Source organism: Amblyomma americanum, chromosome 2, assembly GCF_052857255.1.
Source record: "Amblyomma americanum isolate KBUSLIRL-KWMA chromosome 2, ASM5285725v1, whole genome shotgun sequence".
In the NCBI taxonomy this organism is placed as follows: Eukaryota; Metazoa; Arthropoda; class Arachnida; order Ixodida; family Ixodidae; genus Amblyomma; species Amblyomma americanum.
Genome location: NC_135498.1, coordinates 51,928,859 through 51,952,726, shown reverse-complemented (window position 1 = coordinate 51,952,726; position 23,868 = coordinate 51,928,859). Strand labels below are relative to the sequence as shown.

The 23,868-nt window shown below is 44.7% G+C and overlaps 1 protein-coding gene across 1 annotated transcript in view; it reads right to left on the bottom strand.

The window, feature by feature from the left end:
• Mondo (MLX interacting protein mondo) overlaps positions 1–21,871 on the bottom strand; it is a 61,366-nt gene extending 39,495 nt beyond the window's left edge. Inside the window, exons 1-5 of the mRNA XM_077654318.1 lie at positions 21,256–21,871; positions 6,902–7,008; positions 6,707–6,780; positions 4,365–4,490; positions 2,906–3,038 (exon numbers count right to left, since the gene is read on the bottom strand). Coding sequence (XP_077510444.1) covers positions 2,906–3,038; positions 4,365–4,490; positions 6,707–6,780; positions 6,902–7,008; positions 21,256–21,602 — 787 coding nt within the window. The 5' untranslated portion in view covers positions 21,603–21,871. The remainder of the gene's footprint in view (positions 1–2,905; positions 3,039–4,364; positions 4,491–6,706; positions 6,781–6,901; positions 7,009–21,255) is intronic.
• Positions 21,872–23,868: the final 1,997 nt, after the last annotated feature.

Below are 23,868 nucleotides of genomic sequence, written 5' to 3'. Positions count from 1 at the left end.
CGGCCCGATGCTCATGGAGAAAGCGAAATGGTTTTGCTGTAGCCTCTGGAGAAGAGAGCTTCACTGGTGGCAGTGGTTGGCAGCAGCGTTTAAAGAGTCGCTACAGCATCGTCGCAAACTTTCTCTAGTGAAAGTGAGGCGACCAGCAGCACTGACACGGAGAAGCGGCTGTACGAAGAGTGGCCAGAGATTTGTGATAGCTTTTCGCCATCGCAAATATTACACGCAGATGAAACAGCATTGCTTTGGCAAATGCTGCCAAATAAGACTCTGCACATGAAAGGCAGTGCATGCCATGGTGGAAAGAACAGCAGCGTGCGTGTCTCGATTTTGCTCGCTGCAAATATGAATGGGTCATGCAAACTGCGGCCACTGGTTATTGGCAAAAGCAGGTCACCACGCTGTTCTGAAAACATGATAGGCCTCCCGGTTCGGTACGCATTTAATAAGAGGGCTTGGATGACACACAATCTTTTCACTGAGTGGCTCCAAACAAGGGATGCCGAACAGGAGAATCAGGCTGCAAGGTTCTCGACAACTGTTCTGCCCATCATGTCGTCTGCCAGTTGAAGCAGATCACCATCAAATTTTTGCAGCCAAATACAACAGCGAAGCTTCAGCCTATCGATCAGGGCATAGTGAAAGCATTTGAGGTCGGTTACAGAAGGCGACTGGTGCAAAGGCTCCTAATCAACCTTCGTTTGAGAATCGAACTGAAGGTGGACCTCCTCAGAGCCATACAGATGCTGGCTGGTGCCTGGAATGACGTGAAGCAAAGCACAATCGTGAACTGCTTCCGCAAAGCAGGTTTGTGGTGGCTTCAGACGACAGGTGTCTATACACAGAACACGACGGCACTGGATGCCTGGACAGCGAGTTTCGTGAGCTCTCAGTGTTCGCAGGCGCTGTCCCAGAAGGCGCAACAGCCGGCGCCCCTATGCAACATCAAGAACTTGGTCGGAGAAGCCAGAGGCAGTTTGTTCAACGCAAGCAATTTTTCGAAGGACCTGCTTTCCCAGATGACAGAGCAGATGCAGCAATCTGACAACAGTGGGTATTTACTACATCAGACAAACCTGGTTTGGTTTTTGTGATTTTACGTCCTAAAGGCTATGAGGAATGCCATAGTGGACCTGCCGAGGTAGCTCGGTAGTTAGAGCACTCGGCTACTGAGCCAGAGTTAATGTTACTCACAGCGCAACAAAGACGGCACGAAAGACTAAAGTAAAGACGAACAAGCGCTGTGTTGTTGTTTTTTTTGGAACGGAAAGGGTAGCCTGGCTTGCGCTTCTAAGAGGTGAAAAAAAAACCTCGAGCTTCAGACCAGTCTGTTGGCTGCTTCCGCCAGCTTGTTTAAGTTGTGGTGCTTCAGAAGAAGCCAGAGTTTCCGGGTTCGAACCTGGCCGCAGCGGCCGATGCAGGGGAAAGGCAAAAAGTGCCTGTGTGCTGTATGATGTCAGTGCATATTAATGATCCCCAGGTGCTGGAATATATTCCAGAGCCTTCGCTTAAGCACCTCTTCCTTCCCTCACTCCCTCCTTTATCCCTTCCCTTACAGTGGTTCAGGTGTCCACCGAGATGTGAGACAGATGCTGCCATTTCAAAAAACTTTTTTTTTTAAATTTACACCATAGTGGAGGGCTCTGGATAATTTAGACCTCCAGGAATTCTTTAACGTGCTCTGACATTGGTCCAATTTCACCTCCATCGAAGTTGCAAAAACACAGTTTCAAAAAAAAAAAAAAAGGCACAAGATTTTGCCAGTTCTGATGACAACCTGCAAGCTGTTGCGGATTGTGCTGATGCTGAGATTGTGGCTGACATCACTGATACTGAGGAAGCGGACCCAAGCAGTGGCAAAGAGACCTAGCCACCACGCACTGTGCGGCTGAACTTGCATCCGTATTCAGCGTCATTCGTCGCTTTTGTGGCGCAATGGAAGGCACTAGACTTTCTCATATGGATACCATCAACAAGCTTTAAGACAACTCAGTGAACTTTAAGGTGCAGAAGAAGAGGCAAGCTAAGCACACGGATTTTTACTTGTGAAATTAAGTGTGGTGGTCATGGAGCTGTGCTTTCGTTTTTTGCGGACTTTGGAGGAGCAAATCGGTAAGTTGCCACTTGTCACGATCCTGGGAAAATTGTCCGAGATGTGCGCTTTGAAATAAGCATCTCATAGGCATATTTTATATTTTGAATTATCGATATATCAAACTTTTTTGTGATCCCCTTCGAGTTCGATATATCTGGGATAGACTGTATAGGCCTCGAAAAACGACGGAATGCAAACGTTGCCAAAAAGATTTCACAGTAGAGAGTAATATCAGGATGTAGGGAACTGTGACAACTTTCAAACAAAGCCAAGATGGCGGCCATCAGGGACGCGGTTGCGGGAAACGACGGGCATGAAGTTCTGCCACATTTTGCTCAAAAATCAACATTCCCGCACTTCACAGGCGTGCAATATATATATATATATATATATATATATATATATATATATATATATATATATATATATATATATATATATATATATATATATATCTATCTTTTGGGAGTTGGAGGTCGAAACAGACTTTGAAAATTTGTATGTGGATACTTTAAAGTATATTGAATCCGAATATGCCATTTTTGCAAAATCAAAATTTTTGCATTTTTTTTTTACCATTTCAAGACCCGCGTCTGCCCTTATATGCCCCGCACCTGGATGGCCTATGCCCATCAGAAAGTTGGTGGGTCCTCATCAGCGCTAGGTTTCGAACCCTGCACATCCTGTGTGTGAGGCGGAGTCTCCACCACTAGACCATCACTACGGTTCAGACTCCGAACCAGCAAATCAACAAAGGTAAAAAGTAAAAAAAAAAAAAAAACGAAATCAATAAAGGCAAACAGAACCTACCTATTTCCCGAGGATTTGGGAAGTCAAATGGTTGATTCAGGCTGCTAAAGAGGCTCTCTGAGAGGTCCATAAAGAAGTCTTCATCCATGGCTGCACCATGTGAGAGCCAACGGAGGTCCAAGTCCACAGGGTTCTGCATTCGACCACTTATAACTTGTAATACTACATACAGAATGTATGGTGTCAAGGGTGCAAAAGTTACCACATTAAAGAATTCTGTAACTGAAAAACTTATTCTAGTAGGAAGGAAAAAAAATTAGAGATCACTGCGGCTACCCACATTGGAAGAATGCGAAAGCGTTGACGCCTCCTCGACACTGGCCGCCTTTTAAATTTGGTGCCATGGTTGTTATCTCCTTCACTTGATTGATTGGTTAACGATTAACTCTGAGTATACCCTTGTTTCATCCCGGCATGAATTTCGAGTTTTCAAATTTTCCGCCACGCTTCGTTCCCACCCACTCACTATTGTTGTGAGGTACGGGCTGCAAACTCGGTGAAGGTTAGGAAATGGGTCTTTATTTAGAGATTTTGACCCTAAAAGAAGAAAACAAGGCCCCAGGCCCTTGGAAGGTACAGGCTGGCTCCCCGAGCAGCTGCTCTCTTCCGGAGGAAGACTCCCTTTGTCTGTTGACGGTCGCGTTTTCAAACGGCGTGGTCACGTGACCAAGATGCGGCTTCTAGGAAGGAAGCGTCCTTGGTGGCTGAATCCAGACCAACCCGAGTTCCGACGCGAGCGGAGTGGGGAACAGCCGTGCTTCGCGACCCTCATAAACATGTCAAGACCGAGACGGGTGCGTCTTCGGCTGAACATGAGCCCCGCGTCCGCGGCGAAGCCGCCACCCTGCGGCGCCGAGGGTAGGCCGGAGCGTTCGCAGTGCAAACAGTTTCCGGAACTCGCGGGCCCACAGGCCAGCAGTGTCTTGCAACGCAACGCTATATACCCGTCCTGTCCATTACCTTTTGCTTCTCATTAATTACCAAATAGCCTCTAATTTATTATTCTTCTTTTTCTATCCCCTGGTTACGTATCGATCACTTATCACTGGTTACGTGATTGCCCATTTGAGTTTTCAAACTTGGCGCCACACCTTGGCCACACTTCCGGCGTTTTAAAATTTCGCAGCACTTTTTCTCTGGCCCTGCCCAGTCTTTGGACATTTTTGGCTCTAATTAATTAACTATTCATCCGATTTCGAAAATATTTTTTCGGACAGCATCCTCACATCATCCTCTTTCGATTACAACCACTCGTTTGACGCTATTTCTTCTGAGTTGACCCCAACTGCTGCCGACACAATTTGCGGACACGATCACCGCCAACATAGCCTAGTAAAGCTTTTGCTTTAAAAAAATTGGAACTGGCTAGTCATGCTGCACATGCAATTTGGCACTACTGTGCACATTTTAAACGAGGCACTCAGTGAACATTTGCAACAAAGAAAAATGCGTGACTCACAGTGCTGGAGTCATCTGCAGTCCTAAACCGCGAGTTTTTCTTGCAGAAGAACATTCTCCACTTCTTGTACTCAGCGGTGATGTTGTTGAAGTTGCGCTTCCAGTACTTGCCCTCCATGACAATGGCCTGTGGCAAGAGAAATGTTCCAATTTGTCTGTCAGACAACAGTTGACACCTCGCAACAGAATTGATTTTACTTCTTGCACTACATGATATACAATGCAAGGCTCACCAAGCCACTTCTAGTCACCTCAAAGGGCACTCCAAAACACCACGCAGCCAACTCCTATCCACACTAATACCAGCATAGGTAAAGCTGAAAAAGTGCCCACAAAGCCGCCAACAACACAGCACAAAGTTTCCAACTAGCGTGAAAGAGCATGCGAAAATATTATTTCCCTTGCCCAACAGGCCCACGAAATGATGTTCCCAGCAAAACTATCGCAAAACATTTCGACCACAACTTCTGCTTACATTACGATCACACACTGGGTCATGCAACGCATTATTCAATGACACTCTTTCAGACATTCCATCCTTTTAAATGCATGCAAGCCATCATTTTATTTGCTTTCTCCTTGATACACTACACAAAGACAAAAGCACGCAAAAGCTGTTTGATGTCAAGAAAATTCCGGGAAATACAAGCCCTGTATATTCCTTGGTCCGCGAGCATATACAACACGTGCAATGATCTTCCGAAATGGAAGGTGCTACTAAACCGAGCCTAGGTGAGCCACAAGCAAGGACACCGACTGCCGACAGCAAAGGCAGTGGTTGAAGAAGCATTACCCATACATGGGTGAAGATTAGTAATAACATGGCATCCACGCAGACGCCAGAAGGGAAACAGTGCCAAAAAGAGTTATCAGAAGAAAAAGCCACAAAAGCATGATAAGCCCCCTGGCACCCGATTAAAAGACACGAGTGTCCCGTATTATCAGAATGGGCAAAGGGAGCAAGAGAGGGGTGTGGGGAGGGAGTCGGCGGCGCAAATATCATGATGGCCATAAACTTGGAACAAGAACTCCAAGATGCAGCCAAAACAAACCGAAGTAAAATGTCCTAGGAAGAAAATAGCCATCGCAAAAATAAATATGCATGCTAGAAAACTGCAACTCGGATGATGCATTTCATCATCTTCCGTGTTAAAAACCGCAAGGAATAGAGATAGGCCACTTTACACCGCAAGGTGTCAATTTGATGCAGCAGCAAAGCTGGAATCCAGACATCTGCAGTGCTGCACACTGACCCAGCTGCCTCACTCACCAACTTCATTCCAAGGATGCCACTGTGGACAGCTAAGCAATGCAAGGAGCAATGATTGATTTGCTGCAATGCGGTTACAATGCTTCTTGAGCAAGAAAACAAATAAGAGTGTTTTGAAATGCACTTGCATCTAACACTCCGAAAACATTGAAAAGAAAAGGTCACTATACTTCCACTACACTTCTCACACGAATGATGCTGCGCCTAAGCTCAACAAACTGCAGGCATTCAGTTTTGTAAACTTCTCTACCCAAAGTTACGTAAACAGATACACGCACTCAATGAGCATGTTTTTCATGTTTACATAAGGTATTCACCGAAAGATGACATAAGGTACTCACCGAAAGATGTTGCCCCATGTTCTTTCTCGACTTATATTTTACCACTAAAACCTAGGCTAGCTGGTTCATTCCGACAGAAGAAATTTCATGCAGAAAGCACACAACGATGGCAGTGCACTTAATCATCTTTCCGAACGCCGTTCCAGTCTAAGACATATAGAGTCAGGTACCACGAGATAGACAAGTTGTGCGTTGCGTGCGGAGAGGAGGAGGAAACGGCTGAACACTTGATACTTTTCTGTAAAGGGCTTCACCCTACAGTGGGAAGCAGCGGGGCTGATTTACCCAATTAAGGCATTGGGGTTCAAGGACAGTGAAGGGAAAGTAGATTTTAAGCGGGTAGAAGTAACCAAGCGAAAGTTATCTGATTGGTGGCTAAAATCAAGGCAAGAGTAAAATTTCATGTCATGGCTATGTGGCCTGAGCCACCGCCCGATTTAAAGGGTTCAGTCTTATCCATCCATCCATCCATCCATCCATCCATCCATCCACTATGCATGCATTACATCCATGCATCTGCTTTCTTGGAACATAACTGCAGCATGAAAAAACCCAGAAACACAGACAATCACTGCTTGCCCACATGCTTCACATGCCCCCGAAGCAATTGTTCGTGTCTGTGGGCATTTCTTCATAAGTGTTTGTGGTTTTCATGCTGCAGTTATGCCCCAAGAAAGTAACCAAGTTTGTTTTATTGATGTGTCTGTTTCCCCGAGGAAAAGGAATACTTGCCTCAGGTTTGTTATGTGTGTCTCCTTCAAGTGGGGATGCAAACTGACATACGTAAGGACTTCTTCTGGCCACAACTGCATACAAGAAGATTACAAAATGCACGGTCAGCAAGCTGAGACACTAACTGCACCGGTGCAGCAAGGAAAACAAAGCCGCTGCTTTCCCCAACATGGACCAACATAAGTAAGAGCTCACACTGCATGTGCCATGCTCGCCAGATGATATTGTTCAAGCGAATCTTGTCCTTCAGACGTAGCTTCAACCCCTTGAAGGTCTTCCATTTGGGCGATGTCAACTTGCCACTGAAAAAAAAAAAAAAAAGGAACTTGAGAATATCTGCTGCGATGGTGTGCATGTGCTACAACAAACACGAATTTGCATCTCAGAAAAGGTGCAAAGTGGAATTAAAAAAAAAGTGTAATGCTTGAATTTTCAATAAGAGTTGTTGTAAATCTGACAGTTCGTTTAGCCAGCCTCTATTTCAATGCCAGTGAAACAACTTTCAGCCATCTTTCCTTTTCGTTGTGAATGGCGGTAGGATGACTTGTCCCAAAAGGGGGGAAAGAGACACGAAAGGAAGTTAACAACGGTTGTGTAAGGAGGGTTGTTCCACAGTAGAATCAAAATAACAGGCCCCCAATGGAGAAGAAAAAAGAATAAAAAGAAAAAGGAAAGAAAGGGAGGTACACTGCCTCTTTTTTCCAACCTTTTTTCAGAGCTTACTGCCCTTTCAATAGAGCACACTGCTTCTTACGGCCCTGTGATCACTATGCATCCATAGCAATGTGTAGCAGTGCCCCCAAATGGTAGGAACCTGAACAGCGATGCCATTCCATTCTGTCATAGCAAAATTTCAGTAAGAAACAGCCGTGCCGTGCAGCGCACATAGCATTAGACCAAAAAGAGATGCACAAAGATGGTTACCAGCATAACACAGCCACAAATGCCCAAACATCGGCTGCTGACCCAAAAGACGCGGGCTAGATCCCAGCCGTGGCGGTCGGATTTCGATGGAGGCAAAATTCTAGAGGCCCGTGTACTGTGCGATGCCAGTGCACGTTAAAGAACCCCAGGAGGTCGAAATTTCCAGATCCTTTCACTATGGCATCCCTCATAGCCTGAGTCGCTATAGGACGTTAAACCCCCCTAAACCAAACTAAACCAAACAAATGCTGAAAAACAATCCAAGGTCAAGCCCCACTGATGCAGCAGCACATTTTCCACACAATGTTTAACCAATCATTCTTGTGATGCAATCAGAAAATTTATCAGCCTTTCCATGAAACTGGTATCTAGCCCCTTCAAGCAAAATATGATGAGATCATCTACAATATCAATGGAGTAATCTGCTTCATTATAATAACAACCATGCTCCGAAACCCTCAACTTCACCAGCTAGCCCTCTTCAAACAAGACTGGTCAATCTGTCATGTTATAACATGCACTGTTAATAGGTGTCACTGCTTCTCACTATTCAGATTCAATTTACAGAGGTAACTAATAACAATACCAGCAAACTTGTAATAGCAATGTGATTATTACTGCCTAGGTGTCTCCCCTGTTAGGAGTGAACGGACAACAAACTGTTCTGGACTCAGGCTGCTTCCCAACCCTTGCCGAACCACATTTCAAGGCTTTTTATGAAGTACATGCTGGCATGTTTCACTGCTACCACTTTCTAATTCATTGTCTTCCTAGAATCGAGGTCTTTACAACTGTGCATCGGTTCTCTTCCGCTGTTGCATATGTCCTCCTAGGTTCCATGACACCTGGCAAGCATTGTGTCAACTGCCTTAGTTAAATACCCTCCGGCAGTTCAAACTGGAGCACAGAATGATGTCAATGTCCATGGAATATGCTACCCCTACAATGACATAACATCTTTCTATTCTTAGAGTCAATGCTCCTCTTTCTGTCCCACCTCCTCCACCTATCAACACAGAGTACAGTTTACATAGAATAAACTCTTCTCCTGTTTCCAAGTTATCTGGCCAAAGCATGCAAGCTTTAGTTTCTACCTTTGTGAGTTTTAAATAAACGCCAACATTTACTTCTCACTTCCAATGACTAGTTACGTTTTTCACCACCAGAAGTTCCTTGAACCTAGTTTGAGTACTGAGATTTTGAAGCAACAATCCTATGAAGCGAGGCTGTTTTTAGTGTTCAGCTCTCCAGGGGGTCAGTACAGAAAGAACAGCTACCGAAAATGTGTAGACTTTCAAAAGTGAGGTCATACTTGTTTTTTGAGTCCTTTCAAATTTTCAAGTCATCACAACCATAGGGCTAGCACTGCTGATGTACAAGCATCCCCAGGCAACTATTCTGGCAGTAACTTTAGAACCCTTACAACACAATCCTGTTCTGATCACATGTTAAAGCATGGAGGTCACTGATGTGTAGAACCTCCAGGGTGATATCAATCGGGGGCACAGTTGCAGAGTGGCCAACCAAAATAATGACCCCCCCCCCCCCCCCCCCCCATCCAACCAGAAACTAAAATACTGGCACCATGTAAAATAGCTTCCTTTTCATCCAACTTCTTCAGACACAACTAAAGCCGTTAAAATTCATGGCTACGCCATCAATCACAATGCTCATTAAAAAGTCACATCTCAAACGAAGTTACAGAGAGCCTTTCTAAGCAAATTAAATGATAAAGAGCAAAACATGCTGTTTATATAAGCAAAATCATTACACTAACAATATTTCTCAACCTGGCCGCGGCGGTGGCCCAGTGGTCAGCGGGTTCGATCCCGGCTGCGGTGGTCGAATTTCAGAGGAGGCGAAATTCTAGGGCCCGTGTACAGTGCGATGTTGCGATTTCAGTGCACGTCAAAGAACACCAGGTGGTTGAAATTTCCGGAGCCCTTCACTATAACGTCCCTCATAGCCTGAGTCACTCTGGGATGTTTAACCCCCATAAACCAATATTTCTCTATCTATCTACAATGCTTATTGAGATGCAACAGAAGTAACAAGAAAAAAAAAAAAAGAATATAGCGTCTCGCATCAAGGTTCATGATGACAAACTTAAAAATCAGATACAGAATCTTGTTGATCCAAACTAAGTGCAGGTAGCTCCAATACGGAAGGGAACATCCTATTGGCATTTATCCAATGATTACTCTATAACTATGTGTGATAAGCACACTTTTTCTTATTCTCTAAGCAGTTTTCCTCTTGGTGAACAATATTCAAAAGACAATTTAAACTCTAGTGCAGAAATAACTGCAAAATTGTTCTATTTCATAACAGCTGGTTGCTCCCGTTCATATAGGAAGTACTTGTCAGTGTCAAACAAAATGTAAACAAGCCAACTGAAACAGCTATAGCAATACAAGATTTTAGTTGAGGGAGGCATGGCAATGGTACATTTGATTTTTAATTCCATGGCATGAAGACCACTGCGTGGACGTTCTAATGGACCTTGCCCGTATTCCCTTTACATCACCCAATATTTTTTATTTTATGTTTTCGGGCCCCAGTTATCCTCTTTGATGCAGACTATACCTGTACACATCATATTTTATTGATACAACAGCTCTAGAACAAGTTGGTGCGCATTACTGCCTTTTAGATTCTCACTTGGCTTGCGTTCTCATAAAGAGGGTGGAATACTTGGCTTTACTGCTCCAGTGATTTTCTACACCAGCTATGTCCTTTTCACTCGCGTAAATGTCAATATTATACTGGCCCTTACAAGAACATATTAGTCACCATTAGGATTCAGCAGTATTGGTGGTAACGCATTACTTTTTTCGGTAACTTAGTAACGTACTCGTTACCATTTCTGAACTGTAAGGGGTAACGTATTTACGTTAACATTACTCGGTAACGTGAGGTGTCACGTTACTAGTTACTTTTTATTCAAAATTTCCCCCCATTCTCAGCCCCTTTTTCAGAAAAAATAAAGTGCAGAGCATCCTAAAGTGATGTTGAAAATAAACAAAATGTACAGGTGTTCTCAACAACCCTTGTTGCATGCCAAAAAACACCTGCCCCTGACGACGCGCATTCACACACTTCCCTTCACCTACCTCGCCTTCACAAACCATTCACACGCACAACTCTCTAAAGATAAAAGCATGCCAAGCATTTTGGAACGTTACATTTTTCAGAATTACTGTAGAGTTCAGCGATGTTTTCTTTGTAAAGTAATGTGTTTAATGTCACATTCAGTAAATGGGTCCACCATGTGCCACAGAATTAGAAGCCATCACATGTAACTATATAGGCAACTCTAGGCCACCATACCATTGCTAAGCTTCTGCCACATTTGTGCAGAGTATTCTCGTTAAATCAGGATTTCGGCTAAGATCGTTGTTTGGGCTAGGAGTTTTATGTGAAATATTAGCTTTATAAGATTGTTATCGTCACTTCTTGCAACGAAGACACACTGATTAAAATTTATGGCCATGGAGTAACGGCAAAGTAACGTGCAGTACTTTATTTCAGTAACGGTAACGGTAACGCGTTGCCTTTCTTTGTAGCTAATGTAGGGCGGTACCACGTTCCTTTTTATTTAGCGTAACGAGTAACGTATTTAGTTACTTTTTTTCGGTAACACCTATAACACTGGGATTCAGAGAAGCAAAAGGAATTCTTATGTGCATTTCCATATACTACTCTGATTAAGAGACACACAGTTACCACTTCCCAGTACACAAAATAGGAACCTGCAATCATCATGCAAAGAATAAGAAAATTTAACTCATCCATTTCAGTGCCAGAATAAATAAGCAGCTTTAATGCTTTACTGTTCAGTCTGGCAAATTCTAAAAATACCGTTTGCATGCTTTTTACTCGTTACTACAAGGAGCTAGGATACAGAGTTTGAAATCAACATGTTCTCAGTAGGCAGCGCCTTTCGGTGAATCCGTCTGGAGTCACTGTGAGGAAGTTGTGTGAAGAAAAAGGGGGAGTGAATGCATGACTTCCAGCCAGCTTCCAAAATCTTCCTAGTCTCTCACTTTCAAACAAATGTGAGAAAAATAGCAACACAATTGTTGGATAAAAAAATTGTTTATTGTCTCCGGTCCAAGTTTGTTCAAGGCCTTCGATTTGGTCTATCCCACAACTTGAACTAGCTGCACAAAATAAATCAAAATTGCAAACTGTGGGGTCTAACATCCAGAGGTGACACATAGACTATGCGGGACACTGTAGTGGAGGGGTCCGGATTAATTTGGACCACCTGGGGTCCTTTAATGTGTGCTGACATCACACAGCAGATGGGAGTTTTTGCACTTCACCTCCATCAAAACATAGCTGCTACAGCTGAGATCGAACCCTTGTCCTTTGGATCAGCAGCCGAGTGCCAAATCCACTAAGCCATAGTGTGGTGAGCCACAAAATGGACCGAATGCTAATGGTTGCCAATTTGCACTGTGCCGGTTCCTCAAATTTTAACGGTGCTAATAAAATTTTGATATTGACTATACTAATAGTGATGTTTTTCTTTGATTCCTTCATAATTTGGGCATTAAAGGGTTAAAGACATATTTCTTTCAAGCTTTTGAATTCACCTGCATGCAAAATTTAGATTGTAATAATGGTGAAATTGAATTAATAGTAATAACCATGAGTTGTGAAAATATGAAGTTGTGAATAAATATCGAGATAATCAGGATGTTTTCAATATGCCTACAATGCTTCAAGAGTAATAAGTGACAGCAGTGACTACACTAGCCATGAGCAATACTATTCTATTTCCAAGCCACATAAAAAATGTTCAATTATCTATGATATATTTTGTTTTATGGGGTTTAATGCCCCAAGCGACTCGGGCTATGAGGAGTACTGTAGTGAAGGGCTCTTGATAATTTCAATGACCTGGAGTTTTTTAACGTGCACTGACATTGCACACTACGCTGGCATCTAGCATCTTGCCTCCATCGAAATGCAACCGTCGCAGCCTGGATTGAAGACGTGTCTTTCGGGTCAGCAGCCGAGCACAATAATCACTAAGCCACCGTGGCTGCCCTATGATATGATATATTTATACACGATCTGACCTTAATTATATCCAGCATAGTGCATCTCAAACTTTGCTACCCAGTGATCCATCGCATCGCAACATACACTATATCAGCATATAATGCATGTAGCCATAGTCATGCATACACTGCTATAAATATAATGCCCACGAACGCAGCGAAATTTTTGCCTTCTTAGTAACAGAAGACGTATTACTCAGAGTATTTTGAAAGCCTGCATTTACGGGTGAGGGCCATCTATAGGCGACAGCGTGAATTTCTTTTTTTGTCAAAATAAGCTAAGTAGCAATAAAAAATGTGAAAAGGGGCAAAACATGCTACTAAAGAATATCAGTGTGGAAAATTTAAGCACATTTTAAGTTCAGACGTGAGAAGCACCTATACAAAGCATTTATGCTTGTGTTATTTCTGAAGCAAACACCCTGTACATTTTGTGTGACAAAAAAGTATAAATATTATATTCTTTGAACACCTATTCGTTAGAGCTCCACACATTTAATAAGTAATTACTCATTAGCATCCACACAAGCACAGCCAAACAGCTGCAAATGAAAGTTATACAGCTTTCACAGAAGCTTCGTAGGTGAAGAAAAAGTTACCCTGGTACAGGGTTCAGGACCTGGACGATTTTTCTTCCAATACGAAGTTTGTGTGAAAGCTGTATAGCTTTCATTTGCAGCCGTATGGCTGTGCTTGAGAGGATACTAATGAGTAATGACTCCCTTATTATCTATTTCACATTGGGGGATTCTCCTAAAGATAGGGCCAACACTGTGCATTTCACTCGGCAGTGATGTTTACATCGCTACACCACAGGATGCTTACTCACAATGCCATTTTATCCACAGCCCCATCTTTTGAAGAAAACAGCACGAAATGAAAGGTTTGAACATCGCTATCAAAGTGGCATATCCAAATAAGGTTTTCCAATCTGATGCAACAGCATGCTTGAGAGAGGCAGTGATAGCAGTGAAATATAAGTTTTATTCCCACAAATTAAACACAATTTTAAATCACATTCATAGCTACAGAAATTAAAAAATAAAACATGCATCTTTGTCCCAAAAATTCACTGAACTCTCTCTGCCTACACCCTTGCCTTGTTAATTGAAAAATTTTGCAGTCTAATTTGTTTAAAAATAAACAACATAAGCACCTGTTTGGTGCATCCATAATAATTGAAAACAGCCATTTTCTCTAGAAAAAGGCCGCCACCGTCTGAAAGACGTTGAGGTAATGAGCGTTAGCTGTTTGGTTTACTAGATGAAGAAAGCAAAGGACGCGCCGCTTGTGTCGAGAAACGGAATGTATTTGAGGCAACAACAACAACGATACCCTTTGAAACGGGGTGGATTGCCACCATGCTCGGCTACGCGTGCACGCACGCCTACTAGCGGAACAATCGCAACCTAGCGCTATCAGAGAAATTACGATGCACGTCTACCCATTGTCGAGTTGCACCCCCAAAAAACGTCCCAAACGGAATTTGCTTCGCTTGGGGGGTCAAGGTGGGCCTAGAATCCCCCGTTTTCATTTTCCTGTGCTGCCTCCTCGCGTACAACGCTGGAAGCTCACTGGTAGGGTACTGCGTGCCCAACCCGGCCAGACTGAGTGCCGCTCCGGAGCACGTTTTGTTGGAATCTGTCGACGATGGCGTGTACTGGGCAGCACCTGGTACCTGGAGGATTTCTAGGATTGACTGATGGCTGGGTGCGAAGTCCGAGGCAGGCTGCTGTGCCCACCGAAGAGCAAATTCTTCAGTATCGCCGATCATCCGGCATGCGATGCGAACACCAGCTGAGCAAGGGCCGCCGCTTCAGAGATGAAGGCTACACTCGGAACATAATGTTCAATGAAATATCCCCGATCAGTGAGGTTGGCGTTTTCCACTGTATATGCCTGCCATTCATGAAAGGTGGATACTACATCGTGCACGCCGTAGTACAGAAAACGACTGGGGACAACAGTGTTCACAACTAATCGTTGTGCTCAAGTGCTGTAGAATAGCTACACGAGCTATAAGACCACAAGCGTACTCGCAACAAAGCAGCTCTGCTAGCACTTCACTGTATTTTCCCACAGCACACAGCTGCATAGGTTAAACAAGCATGCGCGTCCATAAAGACGAGCGCGAGAGGCGCACATTGATCCATTCCGGCGATACGACGCAGAGCTCTTCATCATGGATATGATGCGAACACACGCATAACGCACATTCTTCTTCTTCTTCTGCCTCTTAATACATGGCACATACCCATACGGGGGGATTCGCTAGGGAGTAGTGGCGTAAACAAGGAAATTTCCATAGGAGATTATGAGAAAATTTTAGCACCATGCATGAATGCTCTCGTAGCTTCTTTTTCGCTGTCCGCTCCATCGAGCATTGAAAGCGGCTCACAGCACTTGCCCATTCGGCCTTCTTGCTTCAGAAAGCAAAAAGCGTCGGAACGAAGTCTGGGTGCCGCGGTGACATTCGAGGCCTTCCTGCCCATGAATAAAACACTTCGTGATGGACTGCACACGCATTTAACCACAGTACCTCGTCCGTACCTGTCACAAAGTGATTCCCGCACAGTCATGACGGTGCCCAATGGCGGCCACGATCGTCGAGCCGGGGAACGGCTTTTATCGACGCTTCGCGTCGAAGGCAGTCCCGGAAGCGTTCGGAAAGCGAAAAAATCCGTGTTTGCTTCCCTTTAAATATTGGGCATTGCAGCCGTATGCAACACATGTCGTAGGCATCGCCAAATGCGTCGCACTGAACGCCCGACGGCTGCAGCAACGCACCCCGCGTAGGAAGCCGGTTTGTTTACACTTCCACGGCCGGTCGTGAGTGGCGTGCGCGACACTTCCAATATGTTTCGCGACACTGCCGCCAGGGGATGGGCGCATACGCAGTCGCGTCGTGAAAAAGGCGGATTCGACCTGCAGTGCGATACGGCAACGCTTCAATTAGTAATTGCATGTATACATTGTTTATCTATTATTTAATTGTAGTTTTATTTCTATACCACGGCCCATAGAGCTTTATGTGCCTACCAAATTTGGTATACAACTGTCCCCGGATGAGTGCCCATTGTTGTTGGAGTATGTATAGCGGAACAAATGTATACATGTATAGCAGTCCCATAACAGGACAGTTTTCACACCCGTTGTAGGATATTTTTTGGAGGTGGGAGGGGAGAGATGAGAGGGCACAACCAATTTTAAGCCATCATGGATTCGAGAAACCGAAATTATGCCGCTACTTCGTCCCCTGACGTCATACTCACAAAGTTCCACCTCTCTCCACTATATTGGACCGGACGTCATCATTGGCATGCGGCAGGTGGTTGTTTCTACAACGCTATTGTAGATGGCGCTACAAGTCTCAATGCGAGATGCGCCGTTTCTTAGTTGCAGATACAGATGGCGCTTTGATCTCAGGGTCACGGTCCAATATGCTGGAGAGAGGTGGAACTTAGTGAGTATGACGTCAGGGGACGAAATAGCGGCATAGTTTCGGTGTGGATAAAAAACGGTGCTGCGTATCTGACAGAGCATGAAAAATATGTAATGAATAAAGCTAGCAGGAATGCAGCTGTCATGAAAAATAGGGCACTGTGGAATTACAATAGGTATGAAGTGGTAAGAGGGATCTGGAAAGGGGTGATGGTTCCTAGCCAGACTTTCGGCAATGCGGTCCTGAGCATGAGACCAGCTGTTCAAGCAAGGTTAGAAATCAAACAATGCGGCTTAGGGAGGCTAGCTTTGGGAGCACATGGCAATAACCCAAATCAGGGGGTACAGGGTGATATGGGATGGGCGTCGTTCGAGAGCAGAGAACTTAGCAGTAAGATAGCATTTGAGGAATGATTGAGAAAGATGGAGGAAAAGAGGTGGGCTAGGAAAGTTTTCAGATACCTGTACATAAGGAATGGTGACACGAAATGGTGAAAGCGAATAGAAAACTGGCAAGCAAATATCTGGACAGCAGTAGGGGGCAAATCAGCAATTATCGGTTAAAAAAAAAAGGTTAAAGAAACAGAGAGAGCTCTGTGGAAAACAGGGATGCTTACGAAATCGGCGCTGGGAAAATATGGAATGTTTAAGCAGGAAATTGTCAAAGAAAATATCGATGATAATTGTAGGGGAAGCTCTTTGTTGGTTGAAGCCAGGATGAGAGTTTTGCGGACTAAGACATATAGAGTCAGGTACCACGAGATAGACACGGTGTGCGTTGCGTGCGGAGAGGAGGAGGAAACGGCTGAACACTTGATACTTTTCTGTAAAGGGCTTCACCCTACAGTGGAAAGCAGCAGGGATGATTTATTCAAAGCATTGGGGTTTAAGGACAGGGAAGGAAAAGTAGATTTTAAGCGGGTAGAAGTAACCAAGCGAAGCTTATCTGATTGGTGGCTAAAATCAAGACAAGAGTAAAATTTCACAAGTCATGGCTAGGTGGCTTGAACCACCGCCCGATTTAAAGGGTTCAGCCTTATCGATATATCCATCCATCCATCCAGGCAGGAGACCTCACGAAATCTCGAAACGTGATGAGTAGTTGCCGCCACAGATGGCGCTGTGATCAAGGGCGGTAGCAGACCCCACGAAATCTTGAAACGTGATGAGTAGATCTAACGCTCTTAAAAATGCATCCATTTAGCAGCAGAAGGCTCCATATTTTAAATTGAAGATTTGAAAGGCAAATCGTCTCCCCAAGCAGGTTGTTCATAGATGACTGTTATTTTGACGAAAATAAAATGTTGCCAATCAAATGAACCTGGATGAGTATTTGAATAATATAAACGAGCAATAAGCTAAAATTCGATAGCATTAAAAGCACAAAACCTGCTCGTTCACACTTGGAAGTGGCAGAGGTTTCAATTGTAAACTACAACCTTTACACCCAGGTATGACTAACTTCAGACATGAGGTGCAAAAAAAAAAAAAACAAAAAGATGCAATACTATTAATGAACTAGGTTTTGTCAGGTGCAGTTTCAAGCTTACTTCCGTGGAAATTATGGAAATTAGAGGGACTGCGAATCACTGCTTGAACGGATGCCGGTTACACTTCAGATGGATTCTTTATGTCACACAGATGCTGACTCAAAAAGAATTATGAGAATCGTTGCATAGGAACGGGAGTTATTTAATGAAGAAATTTCAAAATCCAAGCAAACAAAATGCTGCCCTCAACTCGATTTCCGCGCAGTTTCCCATTTCCATTTCATCCTCCCAATGACGAACTTAGTGCGAGCAATCAAAACAGCCTATGTGAGCACGTGGCGGAAGTTCGCACTCCATGGTTGCCTGCTCTCTGTAACTCGTTCATGCTAAGGCTGGCAGCACCGTTTGCATGGTTACAACAACCATGTGAACGCCCAGCTGACCCAGCGATGCCTCTTCGTCACGTCGGCGGCGCAGAAGGGAAAACTGATCAGTGACATTCCCTTACTTGTGGATCCGAACGCGAGCGCGAAATACTGTGATGGTGTGACAGTCTGCGCAAGATATCAGACACATTTAGCATAGCTGTACCGCTACTGCTTGCCGCCAACCTTCGCCTGTCGCTCCTAGCGCGCTAGTTGGTCACGAGCAAGGAGCGCGTGCTGTTGACGGGAACGTGGCGCCATTTGGCGCCGCCGCCCGGTGATCCTCCACAAACTGACGATTCGCACTCCTTGCTAAATGCGAAACAAACGCATCCTTCCTTGGGACCGAGACGAACGCTTGTAGAGTTCAATGGCTCGATCAGATCGATTCCGCAAAGCCGCTTTCAGATATATAGAGAGTAGCCATAAGTGTTGAGTGCTAGGTCGTAGGATGTTTACAGAGAGGCGCAAAGTCCTTCGATGCAAAAAGTAGCCAGAGCCTCTGGTGGTGTATTTTTGTTTTACTTGCTTTACAGTGCTTTTATCTAGGCCAAGCAAGTTGGTTTTGTTAATGTAATATAAAACACAAAAACTTGACAAAACGTATCTCTAGTTATTAACACAATTTGCAGTATATTTACTCTTTGTCCAATCATCAAGCTCCCACTAAGTGATGTCATATCCGCTGCTAAAAACCGCCACTGTATGGTGACACCGTCAGCGCCACGAATTTGTTTTTGCGAGCTAACTAAAATATTAAAAACCGCAGTATACGCAGTATGATCAATGATAATAGCATCACTATAACTCATTCTATGCAACCAACAGGCAAAACAATGCGCTGAAAATGTGTTTCGGGTCCTGTTTAAGGTAATTGAGTACAGGATGTGTATAAGCACTGGTGTACACCTGTTATGTGTGATAACCACAAATCAAAAACTTGTACAGCATTGATAAGTTTACTGCGCTAAGACTTGCATTTCATTTACTCTTCTTATAAAAGACTAGGTATAGCTTTACGCCTTTAAGCCAAAGCCTAGTTCAGAAAACAAAAAATTTCAACCTTTCTTTTAGAGCACCACAAATGAATTGGCTAACGAGCACTTGTATACAACACAGCCCATTCTGCACATATCCCAGAACAAGAATGGCAGTCATGCAACTGAAATAAAGTTTCAAATGGAATGATTGAAGTATTAATTCTTTTTATAAGCATGGTGAAAATGGGACCCACCCTTAACCTGTGCTTCTGGCACAGTTCCACAGCAACATAAATTAGGTCAATTCAATGTTCTTGTAGAGAGCATTCCAATTTTTTATTGATTCCTTTTGCTTTGATTGTTCTTGTTCAGATATAGGGAAACATTGACTGCTTCAGCATTTTCTGCATCTCATTTTTTTTTTTTCACCTCACTATCTGTGATGTGGTTCACATATATTTTAGCTGTACTTAACTCCAACAGCGGGCTGACAAAGGATAAATGTCATGTTCACATGAACATTTAGATAGGATAAAAAGTGTGTTGAACCCAAGCCAAAACAGTAACACAGTTAGTAAAGAGAAGCTGGAAATTAAAAAAATGCAATAAAGATTTTAGCTTCCCTGTCCCCTGAAGTGAGTACAGCGTTTGCTCTAAACTTTTACCCTGCAAAAAGAATACATCTGTTCTCTAAACACAACGCAAGTTCTGAATGTGAAAAACGTAGCGCAAAGAAACGAGGAAGTTATGAACCAACAAGCCCAAGCATATACCCTCCTCAAGTTCTGAGCTGAAGTTTCAGGCAAATGTCACTGAAGAAAGCTGATATGCCAAAAAGGAAAGTACTGTCATCAGAAGAAAACAAACGAAAACAAGTTGCATTCCAATTTGAGGCATTGAAAAGTGGCAGTGGTCTGGAGAAATGCACTTTTGTTATCCATATAATTATGCATATGATTTCATGTGACAGCCTGCACATTAGACTGCTACATAATAGCCCAATTAATGCACCTTCTGCTTAAAACAGCGATGCTCTGAACCTTCTAGCTAAACCACTTAACAAAGATTTGGGCACCGAAAGTAAAAGCCCTTGAGGTATATCGAAATAAACGAAGTAACAGCTAGTGGTGTTCTTCCATGATGTGGAAATTTGCCAATGAACGGATGAAAATTGTCAAGCACGGACATTCCCGCGCAAACTTGTTTGCGCAGACTGCAGGGACTGCAAGCTTATCACCATTCACCATGCTTTCAGCCCGACGTCAATGTAAACGACGTTACTACTGCGCAGACAGATACGTAACACCCCAATCTAGCGACATCTTTACACCCTACATGAGTGCTCGTTATCATTTACGTCTCGAGAGGTAATAACTCAGACACTGTGTAGAGCGAGTGAAAGTAGCCTTGGTAATTTGAACGAAGCCGGTCGTCGTAGCGCTCAAGCAATGTTAACAGGTGTCAGATCAAGAGCCAAATCAATTCGCTCGTTTATGCCTCACACACAACTCGTGGTCGCTCAATACCGCGGCGACGCACAAATTTCAGGGGCGGTTTCGAAGCTCGCAGCAACGCGATGTGGCAGAACCCGACGGCTGTCGACAAAAGCGAAAGCAGCAGCTCTTTCGTCACGATTCCATCAGTGTGTGCGCCATCGCGGCAGTGGCGTCTTGTAAAGAATGCTGTGGTACGATTCAAGGGCGACTCCAGTCGTACGGCAACAATGCATTGCCTGGGGGCTATCAATCTCTCTTATCGTGGCGAAGGCGCTTCCCTTTGTAATCAAGGGCAACATACGAGGCAATATGCGACATTTCGCTAATGTCAACACAGCACGCGGCGTTTAAAAATTCATGCCTGACGACAGCGGCGGCAGGGAAGGATTGATGTCTCGTTTCTTTCAGCGCAGGAACGGTTTTTCGCCGCTCATTTCACGACCGGTACATTGAAGCAACGGCCTGGTGCAAAACTGAAACCAATGCGCGCAAGGTCGGAAACAAGCTCGCGCCAACACAGAGCGCGCTATGCGGTAACAGAAGAATGTGCGCCGAAACTTGGCGCTCGAGGAAGCGTTCCGCGAACGGTAACAACTCGAACACGCGCTTCCGCAAAACATCCTCCGACGAACCAACTGCCGCGCTCACGCGCTGCGCTACCAGCTTGCGCGAGCAATTCGCGATGGCAATCGGAGCAACGATGCACGGCTCACGTGTTTACCTGTATGCCAGAGTCATGCACTCGAAGAGTTTGGTTAGCGATGCGTCGATGGCTATATGGCACGGGGGCCTGATTTGCTTGTCTACTTCCATTCCATCGTCGGTGTCGAAACTGAGCTCGTCGTTGACTTCATCCAGCGGGGTAGCCAAAGAGGTGGGAACCTCGGTCGCGCAATCGGACTCGCTGGCACGGGCCACCTCGTCCGTGTTGTCCGCATCATCGATGTCGGACACCATAAAGTGTCCGCTGTGGATGATTTCCGTTGGGGTCTTGCGCGACAGCCTTGCGAGCTCGTCCTCGTCCAGAGGCATGGTTTCGCAGTTCAACTGCATACTGCTGGCAGTCATGGTTCACTCGTAGAGCCAAGTTGCTACCGAAACACCTCCGGGACGCACATTGCTCACTGCACAGCTGGAGCCCGAGTTAACACTACGCGCCATAGTGGCGTGGCCATTACTTTCCTGACTTAGCACGGTGCACGGTGCGTTCCCCCGGTTTCCCCCTTCTCTCGTTCCCCGTTTCTCACCAAAAGCAAAAGTATATTATGTTAGGTAGCACCAGCTACAACTCCGCATCAGACCTACTGCTACTCGCCATAGCAGCCAGTGGTGCATACAGTAGTAACAGTATAGTAATAGTGCTCAATGCAGGTGAATTTTTCTTCATAAATGACTATTTTCAAACCAATAAAACTTAATATTGCTTTTAAAATATATTTTGTCTTTATTTTGTGTATCTATTCTTGTAATATTGTCTAGATAATTAAAACGTCACTTGCGATCATAGCGCTTAAAATGTTTTGCCGGCTTCGCGAAAGCGTCAGAAGCGTCAGAGCAATGCCTCCTTAAGAACATGCCTGAAGCGTCAGGGGTTTTTCTGTCCGCCGTAGAGCGCGCGTCAGCCGTATAGCGGCGCTGTCAGATGACCCTCTAGCAGACGACACGCAGGCAGCACAGAATTTTCTTGTGACTGCTGTTACAGCAAAAAGTATGCCTTCTGGTGCTCTGTTTGTTATAGTATTTGTTTGGTGTGTTTAGTGTTACCGTTTGACACGTAACGCGTCGATGACTGCAGTTGCCGGAGGGAGTAGAGAGTGAAACTGCATTGCTGTTGCGTTCCGTTTTGCATGTCCAGTCAGCGAAACAAGACGCCTGGCGTTTCATTCCATGAAATTGCTGCCGACTTAGAACTCCGGGAAAGACGGCTCAAGGTAATTCGAAGAAAAAAATGACAGGCAAACACAACATCAAATTATTCTGCAGTTCGTAGCTTGCATTTCCAGCCAAGGAAATGCTACTGACAGTTTGACCACCCACCAAGACAAGGGTGGACTCTTTTAACTGATGTCAGCGCTCTTAAGAGTGTTACAGGGCCTCAACAAGCTCGTCGATATCATGCTCAAAGACCGAACGCATCTTCAAAGGCCACTGGACACACTCTTGCTCTACAGCGTGAATAAAATCGTGGGTTTGCCTGTTCTATAGCCTGTGAGAACAAGGATAGCGGCATATTATATGCGAGAAGTTCATCAAACAGTTGCTAACAAACCGTGCATTTGACATAACAGACAAGAACGCAGTTACGAAGATGTACAACAAGAAACCTCTTTCCCGAAAATTCTAGAAACTGCACTAAGAAACGATTTCCGCCGCCTTCATCGCACCGACACATGCCATTTTTCCTTGTAAGTGCGCACGTGTATGTGCCTTCAAGCGCAGTTTTTTTTTTAATATTCACACGTTGCTCGCAATGTCTGATACTCCCCTTGTTAATAATAATAATTGGTTTTTTGGGGAAAGGAAATGGCGCAGTATCTGCCTCATATATCGTTGGACACCTGAACCGCGCCGTAAGGGAAGGGATAAAGGAGGGAGTGAAAGAAGAAAGGATAATAGGTTCTGTAGTGGAGGGCTCCGGAATAATTTTGACCACCTGGGGATCTTTAACGTGCACTGACATCGCACAGCACACGGGCGCCTTAGCGTTTTTCCTCCATAAAAACGCAGCCGCCGCGGTCGGGTTCGAACCCGGGAACTCCGGATCAGTGGTCGAGCGCCCTATAACCACTGAACCACCGCGGCGGTGCACTTGTTCCAGTTCTCATTTCATCAACGCACGGGAGTAACACAGCATGCAGGCCTGGTCACTAACCGGAGTTCTCCAAATGACAAGCACGTGCGTTGATGAAATGAGAACTGGAACTTCCCTTGTTCTAGTTCTCATTTCATCAACGCACGTGCTTGTCATTTGGAGAACTCCGGTTAGTGACCAGGCCTGCATGCTGTGTTACTCCCGACGTCACTGTGCGCGTGTGCATCACACAGGCAGCTAGTGAGCTGTGTTTCCAGCGAAAATAATAGAGAAGAAGGGCATGGGTTTATTCTAAATTTGTCAACGTTATTCAAGGAGGTACCGTTCGGCGAAAGATCGTCGGGAAAATGACCAGAACAGCGCGGCTATAGGCTGCCCTCTCCAAGATCTGCTTCACACGATCAAAGCATCTCTCGCAATGCTCCGCAGCAAGATTGTAACAGACGCGCGCTTCGCAAAGTTCTAAGAACATTAGATATGAGGGATGTGCCCCCTGCGGGCCAAAGGCTCCCCAGGCATGTT